The following is a 13,869-nucleotide window of genomic DNA, read 5'->3' as shown; positions in this document are numbered from 1 at the left end:
TACATACTGTTCGCGAGGCTAACATCCTTCATACGATGAAAAGCAGACAGCATTCGGATGTGACGTCATTAGTGGGTACAGAGAAGGAAATTGATCATAGATTTCTCAGCTAATGACTGCTGCCCATATTTAACAAATAATCATGGAGCAATATGTAAACTGAACGTACCTGTAGGCAAAAAGTGACAGAAGAAACACCCCAAGCAACCCAGAAAATGCAAAGCTAGTCATTTTAGACTTCAATAAGTTCATTTATGATAATTCACATCATGAAAACCAGAGTACTTGTATATGTATGAAGAAATGGGGGCAGTGCCTTGTAGTACTCTAAACTTGCAGTACACAGTCACCCTGCAATAAGTAAAACCAATGGCGCCTTTGGTTCCTTCGTACTGCAGATATATAAACAAAGTCAATATTCATATGTTTTGATAGTCTGTTTTAAAATATCTTTGTCTTTAATATGACAAAATATAAACACATCTTTTATTGATGTGATCAGTAGGCCTATGTAATATGATCCCTTCCTGCTGTGAAAACCATACAGATTCATGTGATGTCTCGTACCACTTTTTATTTTTATAAACATCACGTGGTACTGAAGCATTGTAGATTAAATTTTCCCTTAAATAACAAGGTGCTGTGATGCAGATAGAAACAGTATGTTAACGCTTGTAGGTGAGAGTTGGTACACAACATGCATCAAGTAAATGTTTGTATGTACATCGTGTACGCCATTTGTCAGGGGACGACTTTACATGACGGCCACCCTCAAGGTCACGATTCCCCATCTCAAAGATGTCAAGGAAATGAACAGAACTTGGGGGGGGGGGAAATAAAAATTCATGCACCCAACCTTATTGTCTGCAGTATGCAAAATGGCCCTCGCCAATCCTGAGCAGTTTAGAGGAGGCAGCAGGCTGCGAGATGTAAAAACATGAGAACTCTGTCCTGGCCTTTTTTTTTTCTGATTTGTAGCATGTCGTCCATACGTTGATGGTGGGTGATGCGTTCTCTTCTTTGGCATTTTCAGTAACAGATGTCCGCGTATTCATTCTTGCGGTCCACTCAGCTTCACTTCGGGCATGTAATTACATGGAGAGAACGAAAAAAAAAAGAAGATGCAGGGAGAGATGCAGGAAATTGATGGGTACCCACGCAAGGAGGTTGAGGGCTATTTTTTTTTCTTCTTTGTTCTTTATTTGTCTCCTTCCAACATGTTTTCATGCGGTGTAGCCTCGTCTGCTGACATCCACATGTGCTGACATGTGAATCTTTTTATTGGCTTCACAGCAATCACGCCCCCCCACCAAAAAAAAAAAAGTTCCAATTCCAGTGTTTACAAAAATAGAGTTTCCCTTAATATATTTCTGCACCAATGGCAGTGCGTACATAAGTTTTGTACGAGAAATCCAACATGTTACATGTTTTCTCAAAAGAAGTGTAGCCTTCATGACTCACACATTAGAAATGTTAAGAATTTTGTACTATCACACATCCTTTGACAGAAGATATTGCTTCTTCTTTGAGTTGGAGGAAGAATTATTCTAATTGTAGCTCTGTCATGCCATATAACAGGAATTCCTGGCTAGTTGTTAGTTAGCTTGACAAGAAAGAGTAAATTGTGACAAGCACAACAGTGAAAATTTGGTCAAAATTGGACTAAAAGTAAGCAAGTTATGACATTTCAAAGATTTGCTAATTTTTGTGTGACGGTTCTTGAGCAATTGAAATGAATACATACACTTGTAAATGAGTGAGCTGGTGATGTCATTACCTCACAATTTTCCATTGATCGTGTACAAAAAATCTCAAAAATCAAATTTTTCTGCTGTAAAAGTGCAAAATATAATTCGTTCTCTGTTGAGTATTCAACTTCAAAATAATGATCAGTCGCATTTGAATGAAAAGCTAAAAATTTTGAAATTTTATTCACAAACGATAACACAAGTTTTGAGGGGATGACATCATCTTTTCACTACATTGTATTTGTATTTTCACATTGACTGTTCAAAAAACGTTTTGAGAAAGATTAGTGAATTTTCGAAATGTTATAACTGCCCTATTTTTCATCTGATTTTGATTAAATTTTCATTGTTGTGCTAAGAAAAGTGTGCTCCTTCTTTTCAGACTGACTTTCAATTGCACTGGAGTTCCCCTGTAATGCCAGTGTTCTTTATCTACTTACTCCAAGCATTTGCCCCTTAATTGCATATATTTGTGTTCATGGCACATGACAGTGCAGCGCTAGGCATGCTCCGTAAGTTCTAGGTTTGGTTTTGCTAATGACACGGCTCATTCCGGCTATTTGTGGCAAGCGAAACTACACAAAATAAACCCGTTGAAGGACGATGTGTTCTCCTAAAGCTGCCAACTAAAGATTTGAGACGGTGCAACAGATTCACGTATTAAAATTACCATGAATTAACACCTTCTATATCTGCAAGAAATTATAATTCAGACAATTCTGAACAGGGTATGGTGCAGACTGACCATTGGATTGTCATGTTAGCTGATTCATGATATATCCATTACAAGATGCCTTTATCAAGACTTTGGAAAACCAAAGACAAAACTTGGATAGTTTCCCCACACTTATATATATATACTGTATTTTGATGCAGGAAGCGAAGTTGATTTTCATGCTAGTTTTTATGTGTTTTTTTATGTCCTTCCTAATCTTTGCTAATGCGTATCATAAGTAGCTTTCTTTTCATTTCCCTTCCTCTGTTCCTCAGAAAACTTTTAAAGTACTTTTAGGCATGTGAATGATGAGGTGTATATCCTGAAAATATATCCAGGAAAACAAAGATACAAGTTGTGCCGCGTGGCTTTGATAACAGCCATGCCCTTTCTTATTCTAAAGTAATCTGTGAGCTGTTGGCTGGGCATCCGGAATCATTAGATTGTGTACTAGTGTAATGGATGGTTTTAAGGAAATGGTGAAAAATTTATGCAGCACTAGAGACATCTACTCTATATTATGCCATAATTTTTGTGATTTAAGACAGGCCTGATGAGGTGGCTGGATCAGTGTGGAAGATGTTTATGAGTTCATTAGATGCATATAAATGTATTGTAACTTTTTGCTTTAATATTTTGTAACCAGCCAGCTATTGTATAAATGCATTAAAGTCTTTGTAGTAAAACTTCATGAGGATGACTCACTCCCTCTTTTTAGATCATTTGCAAATTTTTATGGTCAGGGCTTCATGCTTTTGCAAGTTTTTATATCTTTTTTATTACTTTTACAAGACCAGCCTGTGAAACAGACTGCTGCATAATACATTATTTTTTTCCCTGTGAGCATCGACAACACCCCGACTTTTGATTAAGGCCAAACTTGCATGAAATGTATAGAAACGTCCTCACTACATGAAATGGTACATGAAATATTGCAGGACAACTACAGTATACAATGTATTTCGTGTCTGTGTATCAATGCAGCTTGCCGATGTTGATGTTTGATTATAGCTTTAATACTCCTCTCATAACCAATAATCAATAATTCTTTTGATCTTTTGTCATTTCAATTACCAATGATAGTGACAGAACCCTCCCCCCCCCCCCCCAAAAAAAAAAAAAGAGAAGAAGATAATGATAATAATATTAATGATAAAATATCAATATCAAAACTGGCAGGAACACTGTGTGTGATCTGACAGTTTGTTGTTACAAGATATCGACTGAATCTGCTCATAAGATACAATTGAACATTGAAAGTATGAGTGTTCGCAAGGTGCCGGATGTCAAATACTAGTAATTCCATGGTCCAAATTGCAGCAAATCTGCCCTTTGTTAGCAAAAACATCACAGTTTCGCAAAAATCAAGATGTATTGAAATTACATAACTTTAGAATGTACAGTGAACAAAATTTTTGAGTATGCATTTAGTAAGAAAGGTTAAAACAATTCATGAGTATCTGAACTTTAGTAGCCTTTTTTTTTAATATGTACATGTATATATGTATAATTATATACATGTATATTTATAATATATATATGTATATATATATATATATATCATTATTATATATATTATTATTAGTAGTAGTAGTAGTATTATTATTATTATTATTATTATTATTATTATTATTATTATTATTATTATTATTGTTGTTTTGGTCGGACTGCTGTCACTGATGGCTACTATTAAATATAATTTGTTGTTCCATACATCCGCTCTCCTCAGTCGATCATTGGCAACAAGTACGGAGACTACGTGCTGCCCTCGAGGATAGACGCGACAGAGTTCAGCCACATAAGGGACTGTGCATTTGAGGCTGGAAAAGGTGAGGACCCTGGCATATACAACTGTGATGTTGAATATCTTGCTGCCTTTATCTCATTACTTGGCAGGAGAGGAAGGGGTGGGGAAAGGAGAAAGATTAACTGACCCTTGTCCCCACCAAAAGAATTGTCATTAGAGGATCTTCCGATTATTTTCGTTATTTGTTCAATAACAGTGTTTACAGTGTGATTAAGTAGGGTATGTTTCAAAATCTTTCAACAGGTAGGCCTACATGTTTTTAGGAAGACAAATTGAAGGTGAATACCTATGTAATGTGATTTAATGAAATGGCTTTCAAAAATCAGAAAACCTCTTGACTTCTTTGTGTATAACAGAGAAACATGTTTATTGAAAAATGATTATTATGATGCAAACAAACAATTTCACAAGAAATGCCATGGATATTTTGAAGGCATTAACAAAAGGGGAGCTACGTACTACGAATACCAACAGACTGTGTGCATGCAGCCTGTGAGAGCACAACGGCAATGAAAGTATTGAACGGAAATGATGTTGGTTTGAACTACATGTAACAACTTCCAAGGGAAGTGTACATGTCAAATTGCACAATGTCCTCCAGATAAAGGAACTTGGAAGATACCTTCTGCATTCCAACAGAGTGGATTACAATTAATTCAATAAACACCCTGTAATTCTCTAAAAATGTCAATCTTCCACATGGGGTACAGTCTATCACCCATCCTCCTGGCATCGTGCCCTAGATTCAAGAAATTTGATGGATGTACAAGTGTACGGAGGGCGTTTTAAAAAAAACCAAGAAGTTCAGCCCTTACTCCAATCAGATGTGAGATGTTGAATGCAGATTCTTTGTAATCTATATCTCTATTTTCCTCCAAGATATCAACGTCTTGGACGAGTGGTACATCCAGGAAGGAGATGGAGTGGAACAGGTCTACGTACTTCAGCCGATCTCGTCCAAACTCAAATACTACTACGACTCGTGAGTGCACCGAATCTCGGTCGAGTGTTCTTTCGTGAGGGCAACTTGTGCCCACGTGACCTTTTTGTAGCAGTAACAAAGGATGGAGAAAAAAAAACGAAAACGGGAGAATGAGTGCACTATCTCTGTGCAGTTCACTAAATGATATTTTGTCATGCTGTGCGACTTCAACAAGGGGCTGTGATCGAAATAGATATAAACTTTTTTTTATGTATGTGGGGAAAGCGATTGCAAATGCATAATTTACAATTATTTACTCCTTATGAGTTTATGTGTGATAGCTTTAAAGGGACTGTACAGTACTGGTTGAGGTGGGGATTCATGTTTTGAACATTCCTAATTGAGACAATGAGAAACCTCTTATAAAATATGAAAGAGCATGATATTTTAAGAAGGATTCAACGTTTATTTGATGAAAATCGGTTTTGAAATACTTGAGATATCCAAAAAAATGATAATAATAAAGTTGACAGGCCACGCCTTTTATTAGGATCTCTTTGTTTCACCTTGTTTTTTTATATCTCAGCCATTTCAAAACCGATTTTCATCAAATAAACTTTTAATACTCCTTAGAATTGCATGCTCTTAGAGTGGTTAGAGTATAGAGTGGTTTCTGAATTTCTGACAAAACGTTTAATGCTAAATCCTCACCTCGACCAGAACTGTACACACCCTTTAAAGCATTGGTGGGCAGGCTATGTGAATATGGATTGATGCTCGTCAATGAGTCCATGACAAGTCTAGCACTAGCTTTGTGAGATCACTGCTGAGTCGGCAACATATGAAGAGTTTGTTTGCAAAAACCGATAAGTCCATATTTGCCAAATGGAGATATTTGCCATTAAAGGTCAAGAAAAATATGAGAGAATAATAAGAAAATTTTTGCTTCTTTTGACCATAACTTCAAAAATGTACCTTTTTATGTAGTGACCAATATATCATTTAAAAGGTATTATTTTGTGCTTTATGACAGAGATCGTACTTCAAAATCTTCAAAAATTGACTTATCGGTTTTTGCAAACAAACTCTTCATATGTACAATGTATGTGTCCATTCTATTGTATAACACTTTCACATCTTTGAAACTCACATGAATTACTTAGTCTTCGCTAACTAAGACTAAGACTCACTTAGTCTTCATGTTCTCAAAGGAGAAGAAAACAACTGCAATCCCATTCACATGGAAATCTTGAGTGCTATACTCATGTTTCATATTATCGCTATATATATATTTACCCATATGTATGTCTACCAGTAGTAAAAATTCATTGAGCATTGTGTATTTTCCCATGTTTCGAATTGCTGGTATCTAATAATGTAGCTAAATTTATATCCCCATAGACTTACTTTTAGTTTCTAGCTATTCAAGCTGTACACCATCAGATCTTTTCACATAAATGTACATGTACCATTGTTATATAAATATATTATTTAATAGGTACATTTGTCTCCCTGTGTGTACACAGTTACTGCTCCTCCATGTTTACTGTACCAATACATGTCGAATGCATCAAATTATCAAAGGATGACACCCTAAGTGTTATTATAATGGTTTATTATGTATCATTGTGATGGTGTTGAATTACACAGTCACTTGATTTATTATTGAGCTATCATCACTCATAATGATGGTGACAACCATCATTATTATCATTATCAATATGACGACGATGATGATGATGATGACGATGATGATGATGATTGTTATCATCATCATCATTGTTATTGTGTTGTAGCTGTTTCTTTTTATTATCATCTTGCTCTGTTTTCATGATAACTTAATCAGGATTAACACAATTTTCTTCAACATCATCATCACAATTTCTACGATTGTCAGGAGCCCAGAAAACAAAGAACTCAACGAGAAGGACCTGCTGAAGTGGAAGAAGGCCCACGATGCGTTGCTGGAGATCCTCCAGCAGTGTGCGGAGTACGTCCACGACGAGGGACTCCTCAACGAGGAGCAGCTCCACAAATACCACATGTCAGGTTGGCCAACGTCCCAGAGTTCAAAGTCTCAAGTCCAAAGTCCATCCCTGGATGTTTATAGGAGGACCTTGTAGCCATTCAAAACCAGAACCATAAATTTGTATACAGGCAGTGTAAATACAGGCGATGTAAATACAGTGTGGTTGTGAAATCGCAACAATGCTTGTGAAAGGGAAAGTTTACTAATATTTCCCTTATGTGAGGAAGACTTTAAAGGGAACAGTTAGAGAATTTCGAATATCTTGACAGATGTCAGGACAGTTGATAAGGTGACAGTTTTTAGTGCTCCAAGATTATCTCTCAAGACAACCTATGGATGCCTCAAAATGATATTCTTGTTTGCATAGTACATGTATATGTTTGCATACATTTTGTAATAGAGGTGGAGTAGGTTGAAGTAAAAGTGAGGTAAGAGTTAAGTAGGTGATAACATAATTACATGACCGAGACAGTTATCTTCTGCATGTCAAATAGTTGTGAGTCTCTCATTATTTTCCTACCATGTTGTATTTTGTCAGAATAACTTTGTCACTGGGGTTAAGAAATGTGCAGGTTGACAAGGAATAAGGACAAGTTTCAGGACACAATAATGAGTCAAATTGGTTTACTTTGTTACTTTTCTAAATTCATTCTACAAAATTATGAGTTAATTATCTTCTCATAAACCATTTTGTATCTTGTTTTGTCATTTTTATTTCATTCACTTGCCCATTGTGATAATGAAACAAAAAGAATGTTCTGTACTGTATGGAGTAAATACACTAGCTTGCAAATTAATGTGCATTGGTCAAGGGGTACTTGGGGGAAAGAGTGAGCATAAAAATAGACCACCCAGTATTCTACCCATCTCACATACCACAAATACACCTTGATGTTTCTACGTGGAGATACAATCATCATCCATCTCTTATTCCTCTGATCTCTCTGTTCAGCCCTTGAGAATGAGTTGACCAGTGCTGTGTACCAGACCGAGGGCTCCGCTGAGCGATGCATCTGCATGTACCGCTCCTTCGAGGACCTCCCGCAGAACGTGGAGTCACTGGAGATGCACAACTACGTCGACATCCGCAAACCCAACCGTCCAAAGATCTACAAGAAGGCCCAGGAGCGCATCAAGGCACTGAAAGACACGAAGATTCCCTCGATGCTGCCGGAGGAAAACATCCTCAAGTTTTGCATCCCCTGGATGGCCAACGGCATCGACCCCGCCACCTGCGAGGAGCACGAACAGTACTTAAAGGAGTTCTGCGGGCAGTTCACCACAAAGGTCAAGGAGCTTGTGGACAAGTTTGTGGTCAAGGAGAAGTCAAACCTTCAGATGCAGGAGGGGGCGGGCCTGACCAGCGAGGTGCTGTCCCACCTGCAAGTGGCTGATAGCTACACCAAAAGGTTTGTGTCACGCGACTCGGTCGTGAACCAGGTTGAGAGACTTGTTAAACAAGCGCAGGGGAAGTCAGACAAAGCGTACAACGCCATCTTATTGCACGGAGAACCAGGGAGCGGCAAGACAGTGGTCACGTCCCAGATCGTCAAGATGATGCCCACGTGGTTAGGGGATTCTGTCATTGTTGTGCCAAGATTCCTTGGGGCCACCACTACCTGTAGGACTGTACGTGACATGCTGGAATCGGTGTGCCACCAGGTATACGAGGTGTACAAACCCAAGAAGAGTAAATTTGGCGACATTCCGCAAGACTTGGAGAAGCTCATTCCGTACTTCAAGAACTTGATTGACAAACTGCCCTCCCCCAACCGACCGCTGTGCATTGTGCTGGATTTCCCGGCAGAATTTGTCGAGGAGCTCGAAGGCGATAATCTAGACTGGCTGCCGACAAACTTTCAGGCGTCGACGACGATCGTCATCGCCCTCACTGACAGCCCGGCATTAAAGCTGTTCCGAGAGCGCATCGCAGATGAGGCGAACCTGATCCGCGTCACATCGCTCAACGACCGCGAGCTGTCCGAGATGGTGAGGCTCTTTCTCACCGACAACAGCAGGCTCCTCGTTCCAGAGCAAGTCAAGATCGTGACGAGGGCGGGAGCCAGGCATCCACTGCCCATCTTTGCCAAGCTCCTCTGCCGGGAAACTCAATTCATCAACCCGTCAGGGAACGGGAAAGACCCCATCTCCTCCCCCGTGGATGCAGCCAGCATTCTGCTCCAACACGTTGAAGAGAGAAATGGCCCTGAGGTCACCTCTCGAATTTTAAGGTCAGTGTTCCACTTGTTTGATCAGGTTTTTCTCACATCAAATACTGCAAACGTGGTATAGTTCATGGTGCCTTTTTATTTGTGCCAATTCTGCATGTTGACTGATAATTGCGAACCTAACAACTCCCAAAAATATTGTCACCATTGGGTGGGGGGAAATCACTAACTCTTCTCCTGAAAATGGATGATAAATATTTCTCATTCCATTACTGCGATTCTTGATCACAAGTTCAGTGCTCAGGCATTGTTGTACCAATTTCAATTCACAAAATATTATACTTGTGAAAAATATGGTGTGTAGAGTAATGTTTTCCCTATCACACCTCGCTATTAATATTATTCATGGTGTATGTCTTTATTCTTTCAAGTTTCTTTGGATATCACAAGTTTTGTATTCTTTGCTTTGAGTTCATAGTAGCTTTGATAATTGAAATGAATGCAAGGTTGTCCACAAATGGGTAGTGCTTCTCATTTTCAGTTCAGAAAGTGAGTGTCAGGTGTTACCGTCATGCAGGAGCTTCTTTTATAATGAAAAGAAGAAAGAATCCCAAAAGTGAACAATTTATTAAAAACAATCATCCTATTAAACCAAGTGTCACTGATACTACTACAAAGACAGAGAAATCTAATTGAAGCAACATTAAAGTGAGCAGTAAGAACTTTTTTAATGGTGGAAGATGATGCTGCTTAGTTGTAACTCGGAGAGTGGAACTGCACTCGGTTCAAAGTGATGCAATAGTCAGTTGCCTGCATTCCCTGCCATGCCCACCCAGGTACCTGTCCGCGGCCCGCTACGGCCTGACGGAAGCCGAGCTGATGGACCTCCTCTCGTGTGACGATGAGCTCCTGGCCCTGGTCTATCCCCACACCTTGCCCCGGGTCCTCCGGTTCCCACACAGGGTCTGGATCAACATCAGGATCGACCTCGGTCAGTCAACAAAACAAAAAAATAATAAATGAATTAAAAACCTTATGTCTCAAATCACACCAAGATCAGAAAGTGATGGCAACAAAAAAAAAAACAGTGTTGCACAAATTCATCTCAGTATAAAGATATACTATTTCTTGACAAATTTTCCATTGATGTTCCGGTAATTTATATTGGTAATTTAATTTGTCAAGAAATAGTATATCTTTATATTGACAATTTTTCCATTGATGTTCCAGTAATTCATATGATTCATATGTATGTACTACTGGCCATTTTGGATGTTGTTGTTGTTTTTTTTTTGTTTTGTTTTTTTGTTTGGGGGGGAGGGGGTTGTTTGTTGTTGTTATTGTTGTTGTTGTCAGGGGGGGGGGGGGGTTCAGTGGCCAGCATCTTAAATGGCCATCATTATCACTCCAACAATTAGCATCGTTCCTTATGGTCACACGTAGCTTAATGTTGTGAACAGTTTACTTATCTATATAGGTGGTTGCTTTATGACAACTTCAGAGACTCCAACCCCAAGCACCTTCTGATCTGGAGATTCTCCCGCCCAAAACCCCTAGCAAACAGGAGACTCCAAATTGATGTGTGCAAAGCGCGAAGTTCCTAGGATTCTAGATGTTCTCTGGTGCTATCTGAGGTTTATTTTGTCAACATACAATAGAAATAAGTAAGAAATCCTTTCCACCGGGAGACACAGAGCCAGGGCGGGAGAAATCAATTCTCAACCTGGAGAATGGGAGATTGTGCAAAAATGGGCTTTCGGTGAAAACGGGAGAGTTGGAGTCTCTGCAACTTGTGTGTGTAGGGGCGGGGGGGGGGGGGGGGGGGGTGTCATCCCAAGGGTTAGTGTAATGGTAACGTCAGCTCATCAAGGAAATAGCTGAGACTGGGAAATGCTGGATGATTTTTTTTTTCTGTCAATTAAAAAACGAAAATAGATTCAATTTGAAATTGTTGAGCATATCACGAGTGTAAACTTTTATCTATATATTTTTAGAGAATATGTCACAGATATTGACTCTGAGACACTTATATATATTACATCATTTTGCAGTTTCGTGTAATAATTTCGATATCTCCACTTTCAGAATTCATCAGATTTGAGAAAGTACCCATAGATGTGTTTTCATTTTGTTTTGTAAGTGCATATCTTTGGATGTACAGAGTGCTGAGTTATTTTCTGATTTTAAAGTTTTTTTTTTTATTTTTTATCGCTTCACCCAGGTCCACTGATAGCCATTCGTAACCTTGACAACAAGACACTCATGACCTGGTCCAGTTCCGTGATACAGAAGGTTGCCCAGCAACGCTACCTTAGCTCCAACTCGGAGAGCATCAAGGCACACAAACACCTTGCCAGTCTTTTCCTGGAGACCTGGACGAAAGGTACAATGTGACTCCCTCCTCTAGCATAACATAGAATATTTTCCTTTGTTGTTCTCAGCTTGCCATTCACAGTGCTCTGCTTGTGTATGTATATGTCTGAAAGCCTGGAACAAAGGCCACATGGCCACCTATGCGTAAAGATGTGCAGAGCGGCAACAAATTCCAAGCACAACCAGGATAGAGTGCTTTGCATTGAAACCAACAAGTGTCCTGCAAGTTGTGTCAGCATGAGAAGAGAAGAGAAAGAAATGGAGATATAAATTTACATTTCAAGAACTGAAGTTTCATCTTTTTAGGTCAACCATCCGCATTGAAGTGCAGTGTTGATTTTTACTTAATAATCACTTAGTAAGGCAAGGTCCGTGTAGATGTAATGGAGTATAACTGGGCAACATATTAAGTATTTGGCTCAATTCCCTACTTGTACACATGAGAGTTAGCTTGTAAGGAGCAAACAAGAATTATGCATGATGGTAGAGTAGTTTGCTATTAAGCAAGCGTCGGCTTTACATTAATGTGTGAAGTAAACTTTCGACATCCTGTTTATGTTCGTATTTCTCTTTCTACTCATAAATCATGTGTTATTCATTGCAAAGAGCAGGGTGTTTAATCAGGTGAAGTGCTCCCGCCTCACATCCATCTGGACCCGATGGAAGACCAGCTATCGCAGCTGAATATGGGATATCCAGCCATCTTCTCAGATGGAAATGAAACAAACAAACAAAGAAACAAACAAGTGACATGACACCTTCAATATATCTATACCATGTATTCCAATCTGTCATGCATATGTACTAAGTACTTTGAATAGAATCATATCCTCTAATTCCTCTTGCCACCGGTGGTATCGTTCCCTCCTACAGGAAAGAAGTGGGAGAGAGATGACAGGAAGATGGAGGATTCAGAAGAGGTGGATGGGTGCCGGTACATCTCGCTGCAGCCCCTGCTGTACGGCAAGACACAGTACAACCTGCGCCGACTGAGCGAGCTGTGGTACCACCTGGCGAATGCAGGTACATAATTTGCACCTTCATTAATTGTGAAGGTGGAGAGCTCTGAATTGCTCAAATGTATTTATTGCTCATTAGGAGGAGCTGGGAACAGAATGCAGCATGTCAGAATCTGCAGTGCTGGAAATGCTCCTTGAATGATCTGAAGATAGATGCCTAATTACCTGTTGGAATCGTCTGAGAGGGCAAGTTGATTCTACTTGCATTCATCACCAAAAGAAATGTTGACCAGCATTTCTGTCACTATACGCTCATACGAGTTCATGACCAGAATGCCACAACAGCTAGGCAAATAACAACATTTGATTTATGATCTCACTCTATCAATACTTAAATGGAGAAGCTAGAAAAATGAAATGATATAATTTCATATTGTACATAATGTCAAGGGGAAACAACACCATTGAAAGTGTTGATGGGAGGTAAATACATTTAGGGTAGCAATGATTTCAGTCTTCTTCTTTCTTAATCTTCAAGGGGCTGTGCAGGCTGTCACAAAGATGAATTTGACCTGCGTGCTTGTTTTGAGGAAGAATGTGGTCCTACTCAGAGGCTGTTGTGCAACAGCCTATAAGAAGATCAAGGAATTTTTTTTGACTGAGTTAGAAATAACCACAGAGCTTGATTTACACCACCATCATCGTCATTATCGTCAATGTAGTCATCTGAGTCACTGAAATTATTTAGAGGGATGCAAAGTAGTAGCATGAGAACATGCCAGTTTGCCAGCCTCCACTCACACAATAGAAATATTTGGTCCTTCTCTGGCCCTGACTCTTTGCATGCATTTTTCGTGCTGATAAATTCCAGGCGACCTGAAGACCCTCAAGTCCTCGGTGGTCTGCAACTTTGAGTACCTGCTGGCCAAGACGCACGCCTCGTCCGTTCACCACGTGCTGCAGGAGCTGGCCACCATCCGCTGCCTGGTCCTGGACCTGGAGATAGACCTGGTCTTTGCCGCGCTGGCCAAGTCGGCCGAGGCGCTGATGGCCGATCCGCTGCAGCTGGCGGCGGAGCTGATTGGGCGGCTTCTCCCACTCAAAGGTAGTGTGACCCATTCCTCTTTGTAGTCACCCTCCCCTCCACC

At 39.7% G+C, this 13,869-nt stretch overlaps 1 protein-coding gene across 1 annotated transcript in view; it reads left to right on the top strand.

Annotated features, from left to right (window-relative positions):
* Window positions 1-13,869, top strand: part of LOC139732823 (NACHT domain- and WD repeat-containing protein 1-like) — a 97,397-nt gene that overhangs the window by 72,052 nt on the left and 11,476 nt on the right. The window contains exons 6-13 of the mRNA XM_071643665.1: window positions 4,193-4,292; window positions 5,150-5,252; window positions 7,090-7,241; window positions 8,174-9,452; window positions 10,226-10,380; window positions 11,611-11,772; window positions 12,636-12,785; window positions 13,593-13,826. Of these exons, the coding sequence (XP_071499766.1) occupies window positions 4,193-4,292; window positions 5,150-5,252; window positions 7,090-7,241; window positions 8,174-9,452; window positions 10,226-10,380; window positions 11,611-11,772; window positions 12,636-12,785; window positions 13,593-13,826 (2,335 nt within the window). The remainder of the gene's footprint in view (window positions 1-4,192; window positions 4,293-5,149; window positions 5,253-7,089; window positions 7,242-8,173; window positions 9,453-10,225; window positions 10,381-11,610; window positions 11,773-12,635; window positions 12,786-13,592; window positions 13,827-13,869) is intronic.

This window comes from Diadema antillarum, unplaced genomic scaffold (genome assembly GCF_040938485.1).
Source record: "Diadema antillarum isolate AM-2024a unplaced genomic scaffold, OU_Dant_1.0 seq00000451_RagTag, whole genome shotgun sequence".
Taxonomy (NCBI): domain Eukaryota; kingdom Metazoa; phylum Echinodermata; class Echinoidea; order Diadematoida; family Diadematidae; genus Diadema; species Diadema antillarum.
The sequence above is the reverse complement of the archived record's forward strand: the minus strand, read 5'-3'. Positions and strand labels throughout refer to the sequence as shown.